At 45.0% G+C, this 26,026-nt stretch overlaps 1 protein-coding gene across 2 annotated transcripts in view; it reads left to right on the top strand.

The window, feature by feature from the left end:
* The window catches only part of LOC147630829 (bifunctional 3-dehydroquinate dehydratase/shikimate dehydrogenase, chloroplastic-like), a 78,952-nt gene that overhangs the window by 26,284 nt on the left and 26,642 nt on the right, over positions 1–26,026 (top strand). For both annotated transcript variants that reach the window (XM_086809211.1, XM_086809212.1), the window contains exons 2-3: positions 7,402–7,507; positions 7,621–7,839. In XM_086809211.1, coding sequence (XP_086665337.1) covers positions 7,402–7,507; positions 7,621–7,839 — 325 coding nt within the window. The remainder of the gene's footprint in view (positions 1–7,401; positions 7,508–7,620; positions 7,840–26,026) is intronic.

Raw genomic sequence — 26,026 nt, forward strand, 5'->3', positions numbered from 1 at the left:
AGATAGTTATCTGAGCTCCTCCGAGCCGGATTCGTTCGGCCTTCTTCCTCACCGTTTGCTACACCCATCCTATTTGTCCAAAAGAAGGACAAGTTTGCACGCCTTTGTGTAGCCTATAGGGCATTGAATAAACTCACCATTAGGAATAAGTGTGCTATGCCAAGGATTGAGTACAATTTTGAGCGTTTAGACGGTGCAAAATTTTTCACTAAGATCAACCTCAAGAGTGGCTACCATTAGGTCCGCATTTTCGAGGCTGACATTCCAAAAACAGCTTTCCGGACAGAGCGTGGTCACTACGAGGTCCTAGTCATGCCTTTTGGGCTTACGAATGTACCTGCAACCTTCAATAAAAAGATATCTAAGATTTTCGCAGTCCTCATTGGTATTAAGAGACTAAGGTTAAGTAGAAGGGGAAGAGAAGGGCGTGAGTGAATGGACTTAAGGTCCACTAGCTCATCTATTTAAAGGTGAAGCTAGGAGGCATTTGGTATTGAGCAAGGCCTAGTTGTATTCATAAACAACATAATAAGCAAGATAGTTTTCTTGTATTTTGTGAGTCTCTCACCTCCACACACTTGATCTAGCATGAGCACCACGTTTTCTCAACATGGTATCTAGAGCTTTGGTTGAGTAGGTCACATTTGTGGTGTAGAATAGGTCAAAATCCTCATCTTCTCTTGTGTGGAGCTCAACCCCTTGCTAGTGGAGGACTTCTAGCCATTCGTAGAGGCCATATCTTGAGGAGATTTCAACTAGGGAGTTATGGAGGACACCCGGGCACATGCGGTCGTACAACAAATTTCCAAGTTCGTCGCTTCGTCGCCGCGGCACTCTCACCGGTTCAACCTGGCGCAGTCTTTGTTGCGCAGCAGTGGTCGTACGACAATTCATATTTCTTGATGACATACTTGTCTTCTCAGGTACTGTGAAGCAGCATGAGAAAGATGTGGAGAAAGTCTTGCAACTTTTGCGAGATAATGGGCTCTACATAAACGCCAAAAAGTCTATCTTCGACGTTAAAGAGGTTCAATATTGGGCTATATCATCGGTTCTGATGGGATTCGATAATCAATTGGACCTCTCAAAGGTTCAAGAGATATTGGATTGGGACATCCCTCAGACCGCCCAAGAGATCCGTTCTTTCGTAGGTCTTTGTCAAGCCTACAACACCCATGTTCACCAGTTTTTCAATCTTGCAGCACCTCTTACCGACTTGCTTAAGGGGGTGAAGACTCGTAAACAAAAAGTCATAGTCACAAGTAAGGCACTTGATGCATTCCATGCACTCCAAAAAGCTGCCTCAAAAGCGTTTGTTTTGAAGTTAGCATCCTGGGATGAACCTTTTGAGGTCATTACCGATGCTAGTAATGTAGCCATAGGTGCAGTTCTCTAGCAGGACAATAGACTCGTGGCCTACTACAATTGAAAGTTGGATGTTGCCGAAAAGAATTATTCGGCTTATGACAAAGAGCTTTGGGTGTGATCACAACGCTCAAACATTGGAAGCCTTTTCTTTATGGACAGGTTTTCACAGTCAAAACAGACCACCAAGCACTTAAGTGACTTCAAACCATGCCAAGTCCCTAGTGGAGTGATGGGCAAGCCAGATGGAGTTAGCTCTTCCAACAATTTGGAGTACATTCCTGGTAAGCATAACCCAGTTCAGATGCTCTTAGTCGAAAGGCCTGCATCCAGGCAGTGCCGGAGTCTACCATTCTTGAAATCACGGGGAAAGACTTAAATAGCATGAAAGACCAGTATGTCGACTCCCCTGAGTTTGGTACTCAATACAATTTGACCCTCACTTTGAGCCTGGCCATTATTCAATGTAGAACGGTTGGTTGTTCTTCAAGAACCACCGTTGTGTCATTCGGGAAAAGCGAGCAGCTCTTCTCCATGATGCCCATGACTCCTTAGTTGGAGGACATTGAGGTATCAACAGTACCCTCAAGAAATTAGAATGGTCCTTTTATTGGCAAAAAATGAGGCATAATGTATATTCACATGTTTAAGTCTGTAAGATATGTCAAAAAGTTAAAGTTCCACATACAAAGAAGACCGGGTTACGTCAACCTTCTATTCCTGACGGATATTTCACCGAGATTTCTATGGACTTTGTAGGGCCTCTAGCAGCATCCAACGGATCCCGTTACACTTAGTGTTTTACCATTGTGGATTGCTTCAATAAGTTCTGCATGCTCATCCCATGCAAGCATACGGCCACAACTAAGGATGTACCCCATCTTTTTCTCAAGCATTGGCACCCCATTTGTGGTTTGCCTAGCATCATTATCTCAGACAAAGATTCCAAGTTTACCTCGCATTTTTGGAGGACATTGGGAACCAAGCTACAGTTGTCTAGTGCATTCCATCCACAGATAGACGGCCAGACAGAAATCTATAACCAGTTGGTCTTTGATGCAGGCTTAGTTTCGTACGTTGTACGGATCAAATCGTACGTACGATTCGTTCCGTACGGTCAGGTACGATTTTGCCCTGTTTTTGCCCGTTGGAAATAGCCGTTTTTCTGCCCATTTTTTCGAACCGTTTTCTGCCCTTTTTTTTGGCTGTTTTCCTTTCAAAGTGGGCATCTCTCCTGAGTCCTTCTATAAAAGCCTCAAGGACCAAGCCTCTCCTCCATCTACTCCAAGCCTCAAGGACCAAGCCTCTACTCCAAGCCTCTCCTCCACCCTCCTCCAAGCTCCTTCCATCCCACTTGAGCCTCTACTCCAAGTTCTCTTTCTCCAAGCTCTTCCCATACTTCATCTTCTCTACGCTCTCTCCTTTACTCCACGCTTTAGCCCTTCTCTTATCCATCATGCCTCGGGAGAAGCATGAGGCTTTTGATGTGCATTGCCTCAATGTGGAGAAGGACACCAAGAAGTCCAACTCCCATCATTGGACATGCAGATATTGCGGCAAGTCATACACCAGTGGTGCAACAAGGCTTCTCCAGCACCTTTCAAAGATTGGGGGACAAGTTGCCCCATGCAAGGAGATTCCGCAAAGCATTGCCGATGACATTTCGTGGAAGATGAGCGGCGGCTCAAATTCAAGTAGAGGAGCATCATCAACACACGCACCGGCACCACCACTAGCACCACCATCGGCACATGATGAAGCGGCCACCGGCTCTTTCATTGGTGTATCCTCCACTGCCACTTCCACGGATTCACGGTCCACCTCCGCATCGGGCAAAAGGCAAAGGGTGGTGGAGCGTGAAGGGGTGCAACCCTCTCTCCACCAAGTCACGGGTAGTGTGAGAGGTTCGGTTGCATTCCTTAAGGAGCGGCAACGCCTTGCGGAGATAGAGATTGCTCGCACCATTATTGAATGCAAATTATTGAATGCAATCTTGCCTTCAATGTACTCCAAAAGGAGCAATGGAAGAAGATGGTGACGGCGATTGCGAATGTGGGCCCATGTCAGGGGTGGACGGGGGTCTCTTACACGGCTATGCGCACGAGGAAGATTGATGAAGAGAAGGAGAGAATTGATCGAGCCCTTGACCCGATTCGAGCCGCATGGACGAAGTATGGATGTTCTATTCTCACAGATGGATGGAGTGATCAAAGGAAGCGTGGCATTATCAACATCCTTGTGTCTTGCCCGCTTGGCACATACTTCTTGCGTGCGGTTGACACCGGGAGAAGGGGAAGAAAGACTACCGGGAGTTTCATCTACCGCCATATTAGGCAAGCGATCATAGAGGTAAGCATTATTTTACTTAAGTGTGGCTGATTTTGTCATTTGTGCAAAGCCCTCAACTCATATGATTTATCTACCATGTAGGTTGGGGCTCAAAACGTGGTGCAAGTCATCACCGACAATGCATCAAATTGTCGACGCATGGGCCGCTTGCTTGAGGCGGAATTCCCCACCATTGTGTGGACTCCATGTGCGAGTCATTGCATTGACTTACTCATGGAGGATGTGGCGAAGCTTTGGTGGGTGAAGAGGATTGTGCAACAAGCTACATCTATTGTCAACTTCTTCATGCTAAAGGTGAAGGTGCTTGCTATGTTTCGTGAGCATAGCAGGCTTGACTTGAAGAAGCCATCGGCCACCCGCTTTGCCTACATGTGGCTGGTTTTGGAGCGTCTGTACGATGTGAGGCCCGCCCTTCGCCAGACAGTTGTTTCCACCATGTGGAACGAATGGGATGAGCACGTCACTGAAGAGGCCAAAGCCATGCAATGCTTTTGCCTAGAGGAGAGATTTTGGACTAGAGTCCATCTAGAGCTGTCCTTGTGGAGTTGGAGGCTTGCACAGACATTACATTTGACGAGCGAGCACAAATCATGGAGATTGCACAGAAGAGATGGAGGTGGATGCACAAACCAATCCACGGGTTTGCAGCATTGGTACATCCAGCCTACAAGTCTCCAGTAGTTTGCACCGATAGGGAGCTTCGACAAGATCGGGATGCATATATACTTCGAGCTGTGCCAGTTGATGAGCACAATGCCTTTCTAGAGGAGTTGGGCTGCTATGTTGATCACAGAGGACAAACCTCCTTTTCGTCTCCCACTTGCTGGAGGAGGGAGTCACTTGTGAAGCCCCTTTTTTGGTGGGACAATTTTGGGTATGGACTAGAGCATCTCCAACCCATAGCCTTAAGGGTCCTAGCCCAGGATTGTTCTACGGGTGCATGTGAGAAGAACTGGAGTTCCTATTCTCTCATACACACGAGGATACGCAATCGACTGAGCACACGACAGTTGGAGCGGTTGGTCTACTGCCGCACTAACTTGCGCATGATGCAGGGCATTCTTAGTATGGGTAGTCCCAAGCGATAAGTCTAGACTCTAACTTGTCATGACTCATAACTTTTAAGTTTTGTGTACAGACTCTTTTGTGCCTTAATGTGTAGGTCAATGTTGACACTTTCACGTTGACGAGTGAAAACTTTGCAAGTGTCAATCAACAACCTGATGAGGAGGAGGAGGCAATCTTCATGGAGCTCTATAGTGAGCTTGTGGCAGTAGTAGATACTCGCAGCACCAGGAGTCAGCATGGACGAGACCGAGCAGTTGGAGTTCATAGGCCTCCGCCTTCGACATCGGAGGAGGGTGGCCTTCGCACATATGTGAGACGGGGATCCTCGAGCTCCAATCCCCGCCTTGATGATGATATTCCATTGCCCCCTCATGATGATACCCCACTGCCTAGAGAGCCCTTGTTTGATGATGACGGCAAACTACTTAGCGAGAATGATCCCCAGAGTGTCTCGTCCACCTTCGAAGAGTCCTCTTCAAAGAACTCTCTTGATGGACACTCTAGTAGTGATCATGCAGATGTTGGTGATGATGTAGACTTTTGATATGTTATAGCTCTCTAGGCATTGGGCATCTATCTCCTTCTAGCCCATTGATGATGTATTGTAGTATGTCGTATCATGTATGTACGCATGTTGGCGGTCGGCCATGCCATGAGTTTTTGGCCTGTACCAATTTTGTACTCTAATGGCATGATGACATTATGTTCATGGTTCTACTATTTTGTAACTTCTTGTCTACAATTTTTAAGTTTAGGAAGTTTTTGCTAACAAAACGACAGAAGCATTTTCCGAAATCATTGAGTCAGTTAAAGACTGCTTTGGCAAAGCCTAGGAAGCTTATAGCAGACAGGCAACTAAGTCTAGACGAGATGTCCACTTCAAGGAAGGGGATTGGGTCTATCTGCATATCATGATAGAGAGATTGAAACAAGTGGGCAAAGGTTGTCCCAAGCTTTCTTTTTGTAGTTTTGGACCTTTTCCAATAGTTAAAAAGATTAATGATGTCTCTATGAAGTTAAAGTTGCCTAATAGTTGGACAATGCATGATGTTTTCCATGTTTCTTGGCTAAAACTATATGTTGAACTAGAAGTGTTTGATGTTTCAGATGAAAAACAACCAGACGTGGTAGACGAAGCATAAGTCATTGAGCCTGAGCAGATCCTTCTTCGTCATTGGAAGCATGGTTCTGGTCGATGAATACGTCAGTTCTATACAAAGTTTCGAGATAGAGGTACCCATGAAGCCGTTTGGCTAGACAAGGAGTTCTTTCAAGAGTACCCCGAGTTGTTGGTGGACTACTTGGAAGCCATGAACCTGCCGCCGCCAAGCTAAGCAAGAGAGAATGTCACATGCACTCTGCACTGAAGTGGATGGTGACAAGATGGTTCATTATCATCATTGCAACATTGTACAGTATTAGTATCCTTTAGGATGATAATTGTCATACGCTGTGATCCCATTGTAATTCTCAGTCCAAGATATGTCAGGCACGAGCTACGTAGGTCATTCCTTAGTCATAGTGAGTCAGTCAGTCAGTCGAGTCTCTTAACCCACTTGGAGAGTATCATTCATGCATGTAGAGTCAATAGAAACCTTAGGGTTTGCATTAGAAAGCACTCTACATATTGCATATCATTCATCCATTGCAGAAGCCTTGAAATAGCATCTAGTATTTTTAGGATATTTATTAGCATTTATCTGGCATTTTTCTTATATTTTACAGCATTTAATATCATTATCCATGATAAACAACTGGTGTAGCAATATATGCTACAGTCGGCCAGCATTAAGTGCCAACCGACCAGCCCTCATATTAGTATAAATAGGCTTGCTTTGCACCATTCATTCCATCATATCATAATTCAGCAATCAAAGTCCAAGCGTTGCAGTCCTTAGCCCCGGAGCATCATCGCTTAGCAATTTTCAGCCATGCATCAGCAAAACGCAACATCCTTTGCAGCCGGCCAGCCTCAGAGCTCCATCAGCCTTGCTTTTTTAGCATACACAGTAGCCGGCCAGCATTTGTGCATCATCAGCCTTGTGCTTTCAGTATCTAACAGCATTCAGCCCGCATACAACTCATCGTTTTGCTTCAGCCACTTTGAAGGTAAAACTCAGTATTCATATTCATTTCAGGATTCATTCACAGCCTGGAAACAATCCCAATCAGCCCATACCTCAGTCTCAGATTTGCAGCCTTCCCTCATTCCATTGGGAAGAGTGCATAGCCTCGAGATTGGTCATTATTGGTGCTTCTACAGCCATGTACAGTTCAGCTCGACTCTTGGTCCTCCGAGATCTTGTGTTTGGCTTATCGTCAGTCGAAAGTCATTCTCATCAAAGTAATAAAGCAAATACTATTCCGGTAACGAGATAGGGGGCCCTTCAGTGGGTAATTCGGGACACCATACGGTGTACAATTTCTCTCTCTCTCTCTAAATCTCTTAAAGTTTGAAGTCATAAAAGTGGATTTCTCGTGAAACTCAAGATACAGAAGGCAGTGTGAGACTTGTGTGATAGGATCCTTAATTATGAATACTTCCGTTGCATGTTACACTTTTTTGAAAGGTAACGAGAGAAACTTGCTTACCCATCCTTATTGTGTTTGGTGTTGCAGGCCTACATGGGAAGGAGGGGAGTATGTGGGAGACGAAGCTGTTCGTCTAGATGCTCTTCGGTTAGCAATCAACCTTGGAGCTGACTTCATAGATATTGAGCTGAAGGTTTGCTATACATCATTTGATTGATTTCCATCAAGAAGTGTAGCTGGCTATATTTCTGGATAAGACCGCTATATGGGATGTTAACCCTCTTTTGACTGTCTATATATCTGTAGATTGCTTCTGAATTTTTGGCAAGCCTGCAAAGTAAGACGTCAACTGATTGCAAGGTTATAGTGTCTAATCACAACTTCGAAACAACCCCATCAGCTGAGGAGCTTGGCTCGCTGGTTGCAAAAATTCAATTCAGTGGGGCAGACGTCGTAAAATTTGTGACGACTGCCAGCAATGTTACGGATGTGGCGACTGTCTTTCAGATCCTTTCCAGATGCCAAGTAAGTCCACCGAAGGTCTTGTGTCATAGTGATCACCTTTCCTTTTTTGAAGCCAATATCTTTTCTCTCAGCTGTAGCATGTGAATGCTAGAATAATTTAGGTGTGGCCTTAATCAAGTCTGTTTCTTCTGTTACAGTCTAATCTGATCTTAGTGGCAAAATCCAAGACGTGTACAAGTGGGTTTGGACCTGGGTGTTGATCAATTATTGATCTGATGGCAGAGTGATGGCTGTGGAGGGTCTAGCACTCAGCTGGAAATAGAGCTGATCTGTTACAAATGCAGGGCTGGTAAACAGGAGGCAGTTCAAGCTAGTAGGTAGATGGGACACGCTTGGCAGAGGCACAAGCAGGATGCATGCATCATGACGACTGGCCCCTGGGGAACACTAGGGTGAGGGGTTTAGATGTACATAGCTAGTGTAGATTTGTGCCTGTGAAGGGATTTTAGAACCTGGAGGTCTTTGGTCTGTGGCAGAATCTCAGGCCAGGAGCAAGAGGGGCAGGCGTGGACAGAAATCTGGGGAAAAGTAAGGATGGACAGCAAAGGAGAAGCTAAGGTGATCAGTTTGAACATACTTTGGCCACTGCCGATGGGCAGCTCAAAACAGCCCCGGCCGATCGTCTAGGCCCGGTTAGGGGCTGTGCACATGAACAGCCCTTTAAGAGGCAATCTCCCCTCCCTGCCTTTCCTTCTTTCTGGATGTGGAGCTGCCTGACAGTCCAACCAATGACAAAGGCTGCAAAGCTTATAAAAGTGACATCAGGCACTCATTTTTGCTTTCATTCCATTGAATAGCCAAGACAAGACAACCCATTGAAACGAGGACTAGTAGGATTACAGCCATGTGTGAGACAGGCATGGCATTGCCGTGTGAGGGGACGTACATGACTATTGCCACCCCTTGGCGGTGCACCTGCCACTCGTCCTTGGACAAGGCTTCAAAATGAAAATGCTTGGTATCTATCCTGAGGCCTTGCACTTGTTTGGTGTAGCATGTCCATGTGGCATCCAAGTGCGGGATGCATGTAACATCCCTCTTGATGGGAGTTGCATCGCTTCTAGGTAGTCTGTCACCAATGCCAGTGGGTACTCTCGAAAGAACTCCTTGTCTAGCCAAACGGCTTCATGCATCCCTTGGTTATGGTGCAAGGTCCTGTTGCATGCGATGTCTGGAGCCATACATGAAGCTATGAAGGACTATCTGCTTTCGGATCGTGACTTTTGCTTCGTTGATATTTTTTGGCTTTGGCTCATTTAGAACCTTGGACTGAATTGGACCAGTTTGAGCTTCATGGAGACCTCGTTGATTTTCTTGATGATAGGGAGTGGTCCAAAATTCTTGAAAGATTTCTTTTGCTTGCCCACTTGCTTCAATCTCTGCTTCATGATTTGAAGTTAGACCCACTCACCCTCATAAATTTTCATGTCTCTTCCATCCTTGTTGACCTTTGTCAAGTGTAGGCCTCCTGTGCTTTGGCCAAGCCATCCTTGATAGCTTCTAAGACTTCTTGGTAGGACTCAGTGGCCTTGTTTGCCTCGGGAGATCATCAAGGACTGAAATGGTTGCCTAAAGGATATTCATATGGAGTCTTGCCAATAGAGGATGGAAAAGATTCATTAAGAACTGCCTGCATCAAAGGTAAATTTACTTCCCACTTATCTTGCAAATGGTGAACATAACATTTGAGCATGTTGAAGGCCAATTGATTATAGATCTCAGTTGGGCCATTTGTTTTGGAATGGAATGCATTGGAAAATTTCAACTTATTAATCAAGTAACGCATGCCAAAAATGACTTGTAAACTTGGCATCTCGATTTGATACTATGGTGTGGGGGAGTTCACAAATAGGATGCGAGCATTGGATAAACAAATGAGCAATGTCCTCTGGCAGTCCCATATGACTGACATGGATCAACATAACAAATTTACTAAATTTGTCCACGATGGTGGGATCCTCTTCCTGGTAACTAGGAGGCAAATTTGTCACAAAATCCATCGATATATCTTGAAAGGGACCATTGGGAATAGACAAGGGCTGGAAAAGTCCTCCCTTCTTTCGGTGAGACACTTCGGTCTTTTGACAAATGGGACAATGCTTTCAATTGGTCACCAAGAGGAGAAGAGCAACTTCAAGTGTTGGTGGAGAGAGAGAGAGAAAGCTCCAAGCTCCCCAAAAGAAGAGGAAAAATTAAGAGATAATAGAAATATGATTATTTAAGGTAATACTGGCATGGTATACCTCAAAGATGAGACTACAAAGAAATGAGAGTCTATTTATAGGTGCGGGAGGCCTCTAACCAAGTCCAAATGGGTTCTAGAGCTTTCCAGCTTCAATTTGACTCAATTTGGACAAGATTTGGACCAGTTTGGCTCCCTTTTTGATCTAGTTTGTTCTAGGAGAGAGGAGAGAGAAAAATATCACATTTTTTTTTGATTAAAAAACTCAAGTAATCATGAAGAAAAAATTGACTCCTTGATGTGGCATTCTCTCCTTACTGAGGTGTCAAAAATGTATCATTTCTTCTAAATATCTCATTTTTTTACTAATATCTCTTAATATACGTAAAGACATCACGTCTCATATGCCGCCAATAGAAATGCTGCTCTAGATTTTTCCAAAGTCGAATTCATCTCAATGATCATCAGTAATGGTGTCATGTGTATCATGGAGGAGTTGCGCTCGAAAAGTTTTCAATGCACAAAGGTGGTCTTTGTTAAAGAACCAACCATCCTGTATGATGAAGTGACATGGTCGCGTGGCTTCTAGTGCCTATGCCTATTGCATGCCACACTCCTCAGATTTAAAATACATGATCTTCTAGTTGGATAAGTGTGGTTTGTTTGGGTTCAGAGTCTCATGTGTATCTCCTCGTGTGTCCCATGTGTGTCTCCTCGTGTGTGTGAACCCTTGTTTGTGTATCCATATGTGTGTGTGTGAACAGCCCTTAAAAGGGTTATTGTGCTAGTAGTGTGTGAATACACTCTTTGAATACGATGTTTTTTCTGTCATATTATAGGACATGGTAAGAAGGATTGCCACAAATGGCAAGCGGCACAAGCCCAAAGCTCCTTCTGCCCACAGTTGCCACAGCCTCCCCAGCTCCTCCAGCCCCGCCTACTACCTCAAATGGAGTTCAACTTTTATCTTCCATGCTTCCTATGCCATCCGTGGCATTTGATGCTAAGCAGGAGGGTGAGAGCGATGCTGCTTAGAAGAGCCTAATCCGAGCTCATGGCTCTGCCCAGGGCCGACAGTTTGTAGTCCTTTTCGATATGGGTAGTTCTGAAGATGCCATCTCTCCCCGGTTGCCTAATAAATTGAACTGCACATTAGTCCCATATCATCTGGATGTGGACGGGTTTACACCTGGTCTTTGCACCCACATTTCCCAGAAGGCACAGCAATTTGCCTTTGAAGTTCAGAAGACCTCATTTCAACGAGATTTCATCGTCTCACCTCTGTTAGGATGTGACATGATCTTAGGAATTCAGTGGTTCCGTTAGTTTGAGCCTATTCCCGATTGGGGGCAGGACACTTTTACTATTTATAAAGGTTTTCCTGAGCCTGTCATGATTCGTGGGGATAGAAGCATTCTTGGCATCCCATTGATTTCACATCTCCAGGCTAGACGAGCTATCTGCAAGGGAGCAGAAGGAGCACTCCTTTATGTTCGTGCTCAAACAAGCCCTCCCTCATTAGTAGCATCCATTACATCTTCAGTTCCTAAGTTAGCAGACCTCCTATCCAGACACCAGGACATTATGCTTAGGGACGATCTCCCGCCCAGTCTCCCACCCTCTCGCCTTGAGGACCATCACATTGATTTGGTCCCTGGATCAGATCCTCCTAGCAGGTTTCCCTATCGTCTTTCCAAGACTTCAGAGGGCGAGTTAGAAAAACAGTTATCTGAGCTTCTCCGAGCCGGATTCATTCGGCCTTCTTCCTCCCCATTTGCTGCACCTATCCTATTTGTCCAAAAGAAGGACAAGTCTGCACGCCTTTGTGTAGACTACAGGGCATTAAACAAACTCACTATCAAGAATAAGTTTCCTATGCCCACGATAGAGTACATTTGGAGCGGTTAGACGGTGCTCAGTTTTTCACTAAGATCGACCTCAAGAGTGGTTACCATCAGGTCCGCATTTTTGAAGCTGACATTCCAAAAACGGCTTTTCGGACAGAGCGTGGTCACTATGAGTTCGTAGTCATGCCGTTTGGGCTTACAAATGCACCCGCAACGTTCAATAAGATGATGTCTAGGATTTTTGCAGTCCACATTGGGAAGTGTGTTTTCATATTCCTTGATGACATACTAGTCTTCTCAACCACTGCGGAGCAGCATGAGAAAGATGTGGAGAAAGTCTTGCAACTTTTGCGAGATAATCAGCTCTACATAAACGCCAAAAAGTCTGTCTTTGGTGTTAAGGAAGTTCAGTATTTGGGCTACATCATCGGTTCCTATGGCATTAGACTGGACCCATCAAAGGTTCAGGAGATCTTAGATTGGGATATTCCTAAGACCGCCCAAGAAATCCGTTCATTCGTAGGTCTTTGTCAGGCCTATAGTACCCATGTCCCCCATCAGTTTTCCAACCTTGCAGCACCTCTTACCGACTTGCTGAAGGGTGTGAAGACTCGCAAGCAGAAAGTCTCAATTACAGGTAAGGCACTTGATGCATTCCATGCACTCCAGAAAGCTGCCTCAAGAGCACCTGTATTAAAGTTAGCATCATGGGACGAACCTTTCGAGGTCATCATCGATGCCAGCAATGTAGCCATAGGTGCAGTCCTCCAGCAGGACAATAGACCCGTGGCATATTATAGCAGAAAGTTGGATGTCGTCGAAAAGAATTATTTGGTATATGACAAAGAGCTTTTGGGTGTGATCACAGCGCTCAAACATTGGAAGCCTTTTCTTTATGGACAGGCTTTCACAGTGAAAACAAACCACCAAGCACTTAAGTGGCTTCAGACTATGCCAAGTGCCCAGTGGAGTGATCGATAGGCCAGGTGGAGTCAAATCTTCCAACTATTCAGTACAGAACGGTTGGTTGTTCTACAAGAACCGTCTCTGTGTTACTCGGGAAAAGCGTTTTGCTCTTCTCCACGATGCCCATGACTCCTTGGTTGGAGCACATAGGGGTATCAACAGTATGCTCGAGAAATTAGAACAGTCCTTTTATTGGCCAAAGATGAGGCGTTATCTTCCATTGGTCCAAGCTATCTTGAACGACACTCATTCATCCAGTGTCGGACGGACTCCATATGAAGCAGCCTTTGGTCGCCGTTTTTCTTCTCTTTTGACGAGAATGGTGTCTCCATCTGTAGAGGCTAATAAAACCACGGAAGCATTTTCCAAGATCATTGAGTCAGTCAAGGACCGCTTGACCAAAGCAGAAGTCTTAGGGAATTTACTAGGATTTATCTGGTATTTTTTCCATATTTTATAGTATTTATTTAGCATTATTTGCATTATTTGTCATTTATAAATATAAACTTTATTAAATGACTAGCCAACTTGACCAACCTCCAGTTAAATAGGCTTGCTTAGGGCTTAGTTTCTCATTCAGTCTTCATTGTGCTAAGAGCTCTCCTCCTCAGCCCTAGGAGTATCCTTGCCTTCAGCCCTAGACTAATCTAGTCCTTGGAGCTTATGAGTTTGCTTCTCTAGCTCCTTGAGAACCTTTGCTTCAGTCAGCCCTAGGCGCCTGCATTCAGCATCACTTCAGTCCCTGATTCAGCATACAGCCCAACCTCAGATCAACGCCAAAATTCAGCAGCAGCATATTAGCGTTTCTGTCTAGCCGTACAGCAGCATATTTGCGTTTTCTGTCCAGCCGTACAGCAGCAGCCTGCGTTTTCTGTCTAGCCGTACAGCAGCAGCCTGCGTTTTCTGTCAGCATCAGCATACCTGCGTTTTGAGAACAGCAGCATCCCTGTAGGTCTACGTTTCTGTCCACAGCAGTTTCCGGCCACTAAGTACTCCATAGGCATTACCACGTCAATGCCATAAGCTAAAGGGAAGGGAGTATATCCCATCACCACCTTATACGATATTATACGATACGCCCATAGAGCTGCAGTCAGCTTATGTTCCCAATCCGTGCGACTAGCTTCTAACGTTTTAGTCAAGACGGCACATAAAATCTTGTTTGTGCTCTCTACTTGACCATTTGCTTGTGGATAATAAGATGATGACTTTCGATGGACTACAAGGAATCCATCCAGTAAGTGTTCAACTACCTCATTAATGAAATACGAACCCCGGTCACTGACTAATTCAAGCGGGCAACCAAATCTAGAAATGATCTGTTTATATAAGAATTTAGCCGTGGTTCGTGCATTAGCTCGCTTAGAGGCTCTTGCCTCTGTCCACTTTGTGAAATAATTTGTGGTCACGATTACATATCGGGCTTGCGACGGATGCACTGCTGGACTAATGGGTCCAACAAAATCAATCCCCCACTTCTTAAAGGGTTGTCTTTACAATCACAGGGGTGAGCGGCATCCTGTCTCTTTGTTGTGAATAACAAATCTTTGACTACTCTTGCATCTTTTTGCAAACTCTATGGCGTCCCTAAATAACGTTGGCCACCACAGTCCCGCTTGAAGCACTTTGCGAGCTGTAATTTCTCTAGCGAAGTGTTCTCCGGCTATTCCTGAGTGTGCTTCTTCTAGTATTGTGACAAATTCGTCTTCTCACACACATCTTCTTAGGACATCATCCTTGCCTAGCTTATATAATTCTCTAACAATCAATTGATAAGGTGCAGCCTGCTTAATAAACCGACACATTTTATCCTTATTCAATGGTCATTCTTGTGGAAAACCATGAGCTAGATAGTCAGATATTTTCTCACTTCACTCAGGTACCATGTTAAGTCTGAACAAACAAGCATCTTTCTCCATTCGAAATTCTAGACATGTGGTCGGCCAACATATGTTGTTTCCCTTTTCTTACTGTGACTGTAAAGTCGAATTCTAAGAGTAAAAGTAACCAGCGTGTGATTCTTCTCGTAGTGCAAGGTTTGTTCACCAATATAATAGGGCCTGATGGTCCACAAAGAATACAAATTTGTTGGCCAATAAGTAATGTCGGTACTTCTTTATAGCATAAACCATGGCCAACCCTTCATGCTTTGTGGTGGTGTAATTTATCTCTATATCGTCTAGTTGATTACTGGGAAAGTGCACGTGGGATATAAGATCCCAGTTGGGTGGTCTCAGAATTGGTGCATTGACCAATGCTTTCTTCAACTTATCGTATGCTTCTTGGCATTCCTCAGTCCATTCAAAGACGATGAGTAGTCTATACAATGGTCTAGCGATTTCAGCATAGAAAATGATGAAGTGATGATAATACCCAACGTGGCCCATAAACTTTTGTACATCTTTGTAATTGGTGGATGGAGGTAATTCCAAGATCAAACATGCCCTAAGATCAGAGCATGTTTGATCCATAATTGACATTTCAAAGGGTTTAAGGATATATGATATAATCGACATCACTCAAACACCTTTCTCAAGCAAGCCAAATATTCAGTCCAGCGTGAGTGTGCACCATAGTAACATGAAACGTTTCGTCCGTTTCGTCGTTTCGAAGGTTTCGTTTCGTTTTGTCTGTTTTAGATGAAACACAAAGATTTCAAAATGACACTTCTTATATACACATATCAAATTTATAACATAGCCAACAGAAAGATGAAGATGCATTTTTTGGGACTAGTGGGTATGAAATTCATGATTTTGGGAGTAGGTTTTTTGGTATTTTCAAAATTTGGGCGAGAAAAGGAGAGAAAGAGAGGAGGAAAGAAACAAGTTGGAAGGGAAGAGGGAGGTGAGAAGAAAAGGAGAGAAAGTTGGAAGACAAGAAAAGGAGAGAAAGAGGAGGAGGAAAGAGGAGGGGTGGACCGTGGAGGAGAAGAGAGAAAGAGGAAAAGGGAAGAGGAAGAGGAGGCGTGGAGGAGAAGAAGTGAAGGAGTGAAAAGGAGGAGTGGACGAGGAGAAGAGGCGGAGCAACAAGTTGTGGCCGAGAAGAAGCGTCGGATGTGTGAAGTGGCAAATGGACAGCAAACAAGGACGAAAACGACGCAAAAATCGCATTTGCCAAAAAAAAAACTTCTGTCCGTTTTTTTAAACCTCACTTTACATTGGGGCGAAACAATGTTTCGATGGGCAGGTTCCTTTTTGTTTCGAAACGTTTCGTGTTGTTTCAAGAGGGCAAAACGGGTTTTTATGTTACTATGGTGTGCACAGAGATCATCAATGAATACCTCCAGCCACTTTTGCAAGTAGTCCTTGAAGGTTGTGCACATGAATCGTCGGAAGGTTGCTGGGGCATTGGTGAGGCCAAAAGGCACAACCTTCTAACCATATGTTTTCCACATCGTGTTGAAGGTTGTTTTGTGGTGGTCTTCTGGTACTATGGACCCTCTGATTATAGCCTGAAAATCCATCTAAGAAGCTGTAAGCTTCTTCACCTGCTACCCGTTCCAACACATGTTCGGTGTAAGGCAGCGGGTAGTGGTCATGAACTATTTCGTGCACTTTCACGTCTTTAGTAGACACTTTGGATTTTCAAGTCATAGTTGCCTTGATCTGAGTCGGATAGACTCCAATTGTGCAATTAAGGTACTCCCCTAACTATAGTCTGATAGCCCTTAGTTCGTGAACTAGATCCGCAACTGGCAGTTCACGCCGTGAATAGAATAGTTAACGTCATGAAGTAGTAAATAAGGGTTCATGCCATGAAACAGGGAATGGTTCACGTTGTGAAGTGCTGAATGATTCACGCCGTGAAACTGAGAATGGTTCACGTCGTGAAACACCTCACTGCTATTTCAGGGGGTAAGATTCCTTCAGTTTCGTTGTGTCAGAGGTGTCAGGGTAAGGTATCCTATTTTTGGCAAGATAATCCCGAAATTTGCGGTGCTGATTGCGGAAGGTGGTTCACGCCGTGAGGTAGCAGAAAATGGTTCACGCCGTGAACCATTTTCTGCACTTTCACGTGTTTAGCCTCCGCATTGACAGAATGAAGTTTAGAGTGTATTTTACCTATCCAAATGTTCCAGAATGGTTGTGCTAAGGGATAGGAATGTAATGCAAGTTATAAGCACAACTATTGGCTCTTTGTTTTTGTAATTTTTGTGAATTTCTCGAAAAAACAAAAAAAACAAAGTATCACACTTGCTCACTCACGGTAGCAAGTTTTGTGATGAAAACATTAAAATTAAGAGAAAAAACCAATGTAGCTTTCCTCTAGGCTAAGCCAAGTACTCACCCACACTCCAAAACACACGATTTCTCAGAACTCTTCTCTTCCACTCAAACCTTATCTATAAATTCTTTCACAATGCACTTTCCAAATGCAAAGGCAATCACGAATCTTGCATAGTGGAAGCTGAAGCTCAAAGAGGATAGAAGAAACAGTGGTGTTTTCCCGGCAGCGGCGCCAAAAATGTTATGGGCTACTACCGCACCTCCCAAGAAGGAACTCCACACAAGCACCAATGGGAGAGGAAATAGACACAACAATCGTTGGATACTTACCAATGCTTCGAGCTCGTGTCCCTTGAGGCTCCCCAAGCTCGCTTTGGAAGCTCCACTCCTCCAAACATCACCGCCACGCTATCACCGCGAAGTCGCTCACACCACGTACGACGCAAGGCAACCGACCTCTCACTCCCTCATACAAATACATACATGAAAGAGGCACATGTACTAGAGCACACTAATATCCGGAGATCATGCCTCGAGGTATTTTTGCCTCGCCATCACCTATGTATCACATATTACACCCCCATTATGGTACTGGTTGGAGCTAGACAGATTTGCATTGCATTCTTGTATACCCTACGCATATAGGTTGCATATTGAGCCTCTAACAGTAGTGCTCCATCCATCACCTCCCCACTAGCTCAGCACCTTTATAGTTTATTTCATGTTCATTTTGTCCTTTTTTTTTTGGATATCCAGAAGACATTGACAGTTGTACATTGATTTGTCTCATAGGTCGAGTTCGGCCTCTAATAGACGTTAATACAGCTTTCTTTCTCTCTTTCTCTCTCGACAAAGTACAAGTGCTCTCATAGTACAAAGGGGGATTGTGTCTTTCCATTATGAGAAATTACCTTACATACAATAGGCTCTTATTCACACTTGGGCGCCCAAAACTTACTAAGGCCTTGGGTGGCCAATATCTCATAATGTACAACTTTTATAGTGCCTTTGCATAACACTTAATACTTATTAATGTCCTCAAATGGAGGAGCATATTTGTTCATCCAAAATGGGATCAACACTTGCCTAGGGCTATGGACAGCCCATTGACCCTATAAGAGCTCAAAACCAAGGCCGCCCATGGGAAAGGGGCTTTTCAGCCCACAACCAGCTCCAACAGGACGTCGGCCAAGATCACCAGATGTACATGCCTAATCAGCCGTACAAGCCCAATTGGCCTTACCCTATGCAATTAGGCCACGCAATCCCCATCTCAGCCTTGTGCAAGAAGCGTGTGCCCATCAGCAGCCAGAGGCAGCCTAGAGCAAGCAAAATGGTTGGCATAAACCAAGATCAAGTCAGTGCTACATGAAGCATCCTAACACATCCTTAAAGGGCAACTGGAGGCAGCCAAGTTCAGAGCAGATTTGTGCAAGGAAGAGGGTGTGCCATCCATGGCAAGTTAACACAGATCAGTCACTCCTTTGTGGGCCAGGGACAGCCCAAGTCATTCATTCACTTATGGCAATAAGAAGTAAATACACCTTCACGTTGGGGCCTTTGATAGGCTTTTTTGGGACCCAATTGTGTGTACTCTCTTTATCTCTCAAAGACTCATCAGAGTCCGGAAAGAGGTCTTCCAATGGTCGCTGGATATACGTGGAAGTCAGCTTATTGAGGAGAAACCAGAAATAATGGAGGGATTAGGGGGTCGCCTCTCAGCCTTTGACTTACATACCACCCCCCTTGCCAATGCCACCACCCAGCTCTCAGCTATCCTACATGAGTTAGCTCAAGCCACCTACCTAGGCACCACCCGTCAGCAAAACCGAGCCTCTATTGGATCCATACCTCAAAACATCTGGTATGATCAAGAGCGCAAAGCCTACACATTTCTCAGAAGCTCTAAGCATAGGTGTACCGACGGCATTCAACATGGCCTCTATTTGTTTGATTCCTTGAACCTCTACTTGTTCGATTAGTCCATTGGAAGGGTTTAGGACGTGTGGATTGACCGATTTCTGTCTTCCCAATTGCGTGTGCAGCTTCGCCAAGGCCATCATCATGGCGCGACAAGCACAATGGAGATCTAGGCGATTTACCAGATGCAAGAAGTGGAAATTCTTGGCTGAGAGGGAGGAGTTGTTATACAGGTGCTTCTTGAGTGCCAACAGCTTCGAGGCATGGCGGATGCTAGAGGAGAGGAGGCCCCCCATCCCATCACCAACCCAGTCACATGGTACAAGTATGCCCAAAGGCTCTATGATGCCCCAGATCAGCACACCTTTGATACGTCACAGGTCCCCCAGCCAGCCAGATCTTCGCTCTTCACGGTGGCCAATGTCACAAGGGCCATACATAAGCTTAAGAGTGGGATGGCCATGGACCATGAGGATCTCCATACATGCATGTGATACCCTTGCACCCTTGTTGAGCTTTTCCACACTGCCATATGTGAAGGCCTATCCCCCTCTCTTGGGCTACCAACACAATCTTTCCCATCCAAAAGCCGTGGATACCCTGGACACAAACAACTACCGTACTATCATGATAGGGCACATCCTAGCCAAGCTTTTTGGTTCAGTCCTAGAAGCAGAAATCAGCAATCATGTTCAGAGACATGGCCAACAAGCAGAGGCACAGGTGGGGTTCAAGAGGTCCTTCTCCACCTTAGATCACATCTTCACTTTGAGCGCCATTATTGAGGAAGCCAAGCATAAGGGAAGACAAGTGTTCTGTTGCTTTGCGGATTTCTGCAAAGCTTTTCATAGTGTCCCGACGGCTCGTCTTTTCAGGAGATTCTGGGAGCTTGAGATCCCAGCAGATATGATATGGGAAGTACTAACACTATATTAGTCGGTGACAGGGAGAGTAGAGGCACCCGGAGGTGTGTCAGAGGAGATCAGGAGTATTACTGGGGTGAAACAAGGATGCGCACTAGCACCCACTCTCTTTGGACTCTATGTTGATGAGATTGGGAACTTTGTTGACAGATTGGGAAGGGCTGGATCTACACTAGCTGATACACTAGTACCCATCCTCCTCTATGCGGATGACATTGTCCTAATTTCAGATTCAAAGGAGGGACTGCAGAGGCATTTGTATGCTTTGGTGGCATTTTGAGGAGTATGACCGCATGGTGAACCTGGGAAAAACCAAAGTTGTGATTTTCAACACATCTAGGGCAGCAGCAAAGAGAAAATCTAGTGGTGGAGTGGTGGAGATGGTCTCATCATGCCTATATCTGGGCTGTACTTTCTCAAGACTGATGTTCACAATAAGGCCAGAAGCATAGACACGGATGGCACGAGGGCATGTAGCTTTGGCTAGGCTTGAGAGGCAATGTTTCCAGGCCCACTTCCAAGAACCAAGCACAAAGATGTGGCTCTTTGATACTGTAAACCGGCCTCGGTCTTCGGAAGAAACCAAAGGGCGGTGCAAAAACAAACTTGCACACAAAACACTTCAACACCTTTGAGGACCAAGAAAAGGAAAACAAACAGAGGGAGCTAGAGTGCTCCTGCAAATAGTACACGGACACCGATCGGCCCCAAAACGCAGTGGCGCCCCTTGCGGTATTTCTTTAATTAATTATAAGAGCTTTGATTACAATAAGGTTGGAAACTCAACCGACACAGTGGAACTCCTGAAGCCTGCAAAGACCCTGCATCATGGCTTCATATCCACTCGGCATCCACAAACAAGTCCAGCCATTGTTCACATCAAAAGACTCTCACACATTGAGTCTGCATACATACAGAAGCTTTCTCCCATGATCAGGGCTGCCACTGTAACGGGAGGCGGGAATCGTATAAATGTGAACAAGATTCTGAGCACTTAACACTTGAGCATTACAACCACAAAGCTGAAAATGACAGTACACCACATAAAGGGGCCGATGATAGGCTGACACCCCCCCCCTTTAGGTTATATTACCAAAAGAGTCTGCAAAGTACAAGATTACAGGTGCCTGGGGATTCACCAACAGCCTGCACGTGATTCTTCCAAATACATCATGAATGAATACATTTCAAACAAGAGAATCTGTAGGTACATCCGCCCTACACACAGGTACATCCGCCCTGCACAAACCTCTTCACAGGTACATCCGCCCTGCACAAGAGTATCACAATCCTCACAGGTACTCCGCCCTGCACAAGATGTAAATGGATCTTTAGGCCCTGTTTCCACGTGAGAAACTGATCCAGAAACCTGTTTTCTCCGCGAGCAAGTGTCCCCAATGCTTGCCCTAAGCACCTGTTATACCAGGAATCCTTGAGACACATCCATGCTCACATATTCCATTGCTGTCCGGCCTGTTTTGTGCAATAACCAGTCCAAAACAGCAACTTTATATCGCGAGAAATCCACCTGTAAAGGGTCCTACAGCCCTGTGGAGGTCCCTAGAGCTGTCCTGTACTATCCAAGTTGACTTTGGACACCTGTAACCAGCCCAAAACTCGCAATAACCAGAAATTGCAGGTCTGCAATTTACCAACCAGCCCTTTAGAAGAGTGTGGGGATCGTTGTCCAAGCTTGTGTGAGTCCAGGAAGCAAGCAACCAGCCCTGTAGCAACTCCCAAAGCTCCAACCAGCTCTCCAATGTGTTGAATAATGAATAAAACAGCCCAAAAGGGCTCTTGAGGGAGGCGCCTTTTTCCAGTGCCACCTAAGGGGCCTGGTGGGTACACATACTGGCTGACATGTGTCCCCATAAGGTGTCCAGCCCATAGTGCTCCATTTGTCCTGTTTGTATAAGTTTAGGTCCAACCAAATGGGAAATGGCCATAAGCTGTCCGGACTTCATCAATTTTGGTCCAACCAAATGCGAACGCATTATAAGTTGTCCGGCCACTTATTAATGAGTGTGGACCTGCAAACCAATAAACCTTAGTAGTAAATGAAGTAAGCTGTAAATTGAGTGTGGACGCACCTACACCTGCAAAACCCATAAGCCCACAGTTTTAGGCCCAAACAGGAGTGCACACACGTGTCCACAAGGTGCCCGGGCGTCCCCAGTCCCTCGGACTTCACAAGCCAAAATAACAAGCATTGTCCAGGCAGCAAGACAATGTCACACAAAGTAAAATAAAGTTATGGCATGCATCATTTATGCATTGTGCACATGTAAACTTGGAGAACCACCTATCATCATTCTTGTACTTGAAAATATTCCGCCTGCCATCATAACACACCATGTGTGCATGGCCGGAATCCACACGGGCACCGCCCGAAAGTCCACAAATGTCCTGCCATGTCCTTGGACTCATATGCATCCACTCATATGATCCATACACATGCCCAGGTATAATACAAACATCCATCCGCATGTTTCTAGGCCTGACACGCATCCGCATGTCCCTAGAATATAGGGGTTTGTGACATCCCCCCGGCTTCTAATCAGTTGACCGCAACTGAAAAGCCTCCAGATAGGCCTTCAAAAGATTGGGTAATCCTCGAAGTAGGCCTCATCCATCCATTTCGCATCCAAAGCTGAATAATTCTTGAACTTCACAAGGTACCTACGAACGAGTTTGCCTGCCGCAAGCTTTCGTTCCTTGTGAAAAACAATCTGTTCAGGTTGAAGAATCTCTTCCAGCTCATCCACCTCGGGTGGGTCTTCCAAAACGGGTCAAACGGTGTCGGTCCCACATAAGGCCTCAATAGGCTCACATGAAAAGCATTATGCATGTTCCAATGATCTGGGAGTACAAGCCGAAATGCAACATCATTGATCTTCTCCAAGATCTGAAAAGGTCCATAGTACCTGTTGGAAAGTTTAGGGTACTTTCCCTCTTTCCCTGGCCTCTTCCGAAGGCGTGCCTTTTCAAATTTCAGCAAGACCCAATCACCTTGTTTGAATTGTACATCCCTTCTATGCTTATCAGCTGCCTTTTTATTCTTGGTTTGAGACCTCTCTATGGCTGTCGGTACCTGTGTAAATGCAGTATCCAAGTCTTTGACTACTCATCTGCTGCAAAAATCTCATCCTTTGTACGAAGGATGGGTGGTAGTACCACCTTGCCATAGATAATCTCAAAGGGCGCCTTGCCCGTAGAAGTATGTACCGCATTGTTGTAGGCAAACTCCACAAGTGGTAAATACTTCTCCCAATCCGATTTGCGGTCGGATACATAAGATTTCAGCAAGTCGAGGATGGCTGAATTTGCTATTTCACTTTGCCCATCTGTCTGTGGATGGTAAGCTGATGAGAAGTTCAGCTCTGTACCCATATTGTCAAACAATACGCGCCAAAATAAGCTTGTGGTTCTAGGATCTCTATCCCCCACAATAGATTTAGGCATGCCATGGTGTTTGAATATCTGTGCCAAAAACATCCTAGCCATATGATCTGGCTTTATTGTCTTGCGCACGGGAATGAAATGTGCCTGCTTGCTAAACCTGTCAATGATGGTCCAAATAGCATCATTTCCCTGTGGTGTCCTTGGCAAATCCGTAATGAAATCCATAGCAATGCTTTCCCATGGTTCATTTGGTATAGGCAAAGGCTGAAGCAATCCAGGTGCTTTATGTCGGTCAAACTTGACCTTTTGACATACCATACATTCACGTACATATGCTCCAATATCCTTGCGAATATCTGGCCAAAAGAAATACCTCTCCAAAGCTTGTGCTGTGGCCAAAATGCCTCTATGACCTGCATATGGAGGAGCATGGCACTCATCCATAACCTTATGGCGAAGGTTCTTTACCACACACATACGATTTTGCATCATGAGATATCCATCTCTTATGACATAAGATGGGAGATCATCATGGGACAGCAATACCCTCTTGCAAATCAGTCCATACATGTGCAAAATCCTCATCCAGATGATAAGTATTACGCATATCCGATAAGTCCTCATGGTATGCAACTGTAATAGCATGAACCTGTGGTCGTCTAGATAAGGCATCTGCCACCACATTCTTTTTCCCTGGAGTGTGTAAAATCTGAAAATGAAACATTGAGAGGAAATTTACCCATCTCATATGCTTCTCTGAGAGCTTACTTTGAGTCAAACAGTATCTCAAACTTTGATGATCAGTTTTGACCATAAAATCAGCCCCTAAAAGAATTACAGCCAAATAGTAAGGGCATGAATTACAGCCAACAACTCCTTCTCATAAACCTGTAAGTGAAGCTCTGCATGTTGCAAGCGTCTGCTCTCATAGGCAATGACATGTCCTTCTTGGTTCAAAACAGCCCCTATGCAGTCCCCACATGCATCACATTCCACCACAAAAGGTTTGTGCAAATCCGGAATAATGAGTACCAGTCCCGAGATGATTGCACTCTTCAACTTTAGGCGGCATCTGCATTCATTTGCATTCCCATGTCTTCCACATTGAGACCTATGGCGGCAGCCATCTGTACGGATATAAAGTTATCTGTGGAAGCATCATCAAAAAGAAACAAAGCGGGCTGATCCTTCAATTTGCCCCAAGCCTTGCATATGACTCTACTCTTGGGCTCATGCCCTGTATTACCCTGCACATCGGGTACAACATTCACAAGAGGCTTTTCCACATTAGGCTCAGCATTCTTAGGATTCTGTGTGCACTTAGGATATATATGATCTTTACTGCCACACTTAAAGCATTTTCCAGCCTTCCTGTACTCTTCCAATTGCTGTTTTTAGAGCCCAAAATTGTGGCGTTTACCCCCCGTCTTCTTTTCAGAGTCATCCTTTGCATCTCGGCCATCTTTGGGAGCATTCTTAGGTGGCTGTCCACCCTTTCTCTGGTCATAACCAGCCCTGAATTTGCTCTTGTTTTGACCTGCAAATGGCTTATTTGTGGGTGCTTTTATGTGCAAGTTCTCCGCAATCATGGCTGAGTGTATAAGCTCTTGTATGGTCTTATTTGGGTACACTCCCAAGCTTTGTTGAATGATGTGATGGAGCCCCGATTCAAACTTTCTCTTCTTCTCGTCCTCTCCAATATTCATGAAGGGAGTAACCTTGAGAAGGACTTTCCAAAACTTTGCTATGTATGAAGCAACGGACTCTCCGTCATCTTGGGACAGCCAATCCCACTCCTTGCGTACATCCTTTGCAAAGTTTGGTGGTAAGAATTGATCATAAAACTGAATTTTGAAAGAAGACCAAGTTGGGGCAGCACTTCCATCAAGTATTTTTGCAAGCCACCAATCACTTGCCGTATCCTTGAGATGCATTCCCACATGCCTGAGCATAGACTTTTCCGAAAAGTCTTCATTGCAAAAAGCTATCTCAAACTGTCTAATGAAAGCAAGTGCTTTGGTAGAGTCCATCCGTCCCTGAAAGTTTTCAAACTTTACATCCTTGTCACCGGACTTGAACTCTCGAGGCTTCTTCCTTCTATGTGCATCCCTATGTACATGATGATCATCATCTGCACATGATGATGATGCCGCGATGAAGATTCACGATCCCTCTTCGTTCTCTCTTGAGCCACACTCTCCAAATGAGTGGAAAGCTCAACACGAGAACGGATATGTCTTCTTGGAGCAAAGCGGGAATGAGTAGAGGATCCCTCATCCTTACTCTTCTCTTGACCTGCATCAAGCCTAGCACCAGGGACTCTTGTCCTTTCAGCATTTGGCACTTGCTGTGCTCTTCCTGCTTGTTGTGTATCATGTGCATCATCACGGGCAGCCATGAGGGGTGGCTTCTTGAAAGCCAAACTACCATCTGCTTCTGTGTATACATCACCCTTAACCATTAGGTATGCAAGTGCAAGCTCTCCGGGTTTCTCAACATCCATTTCCTTTGCAATTGCTTCAAAAGTGACTTCATGGACCGAAGCCTTTGCCTTCGCAGCCAACACCCTTTGTACATCCGGGTCATTTTTCAATGACCTAAGCTCTTCGGTTTCAGCCCTATAGCGTCGCACTTGACGCCTCAAAGATTCCAAATCAGAATGCATAGTGTCATGAGTACCTGCATCTCCATAGACATCATTGCCTGCAGCATCTCTTG

The sequence above is a fragment of the Cibotium barometz genome, chromosome 15, assembly GCF_041138505.1.
Source record: "Cibotium barometz isolate CiBa-2024 chromosome 15, ASM4113850v1, whole genome shotgun sequence".
NCBI lineage: Eukaryota > Viridiplantae > Streptophyta > Polypodiopsida > Cyatheales > Cibotiaceae > Cibotium > Cibotium barometz.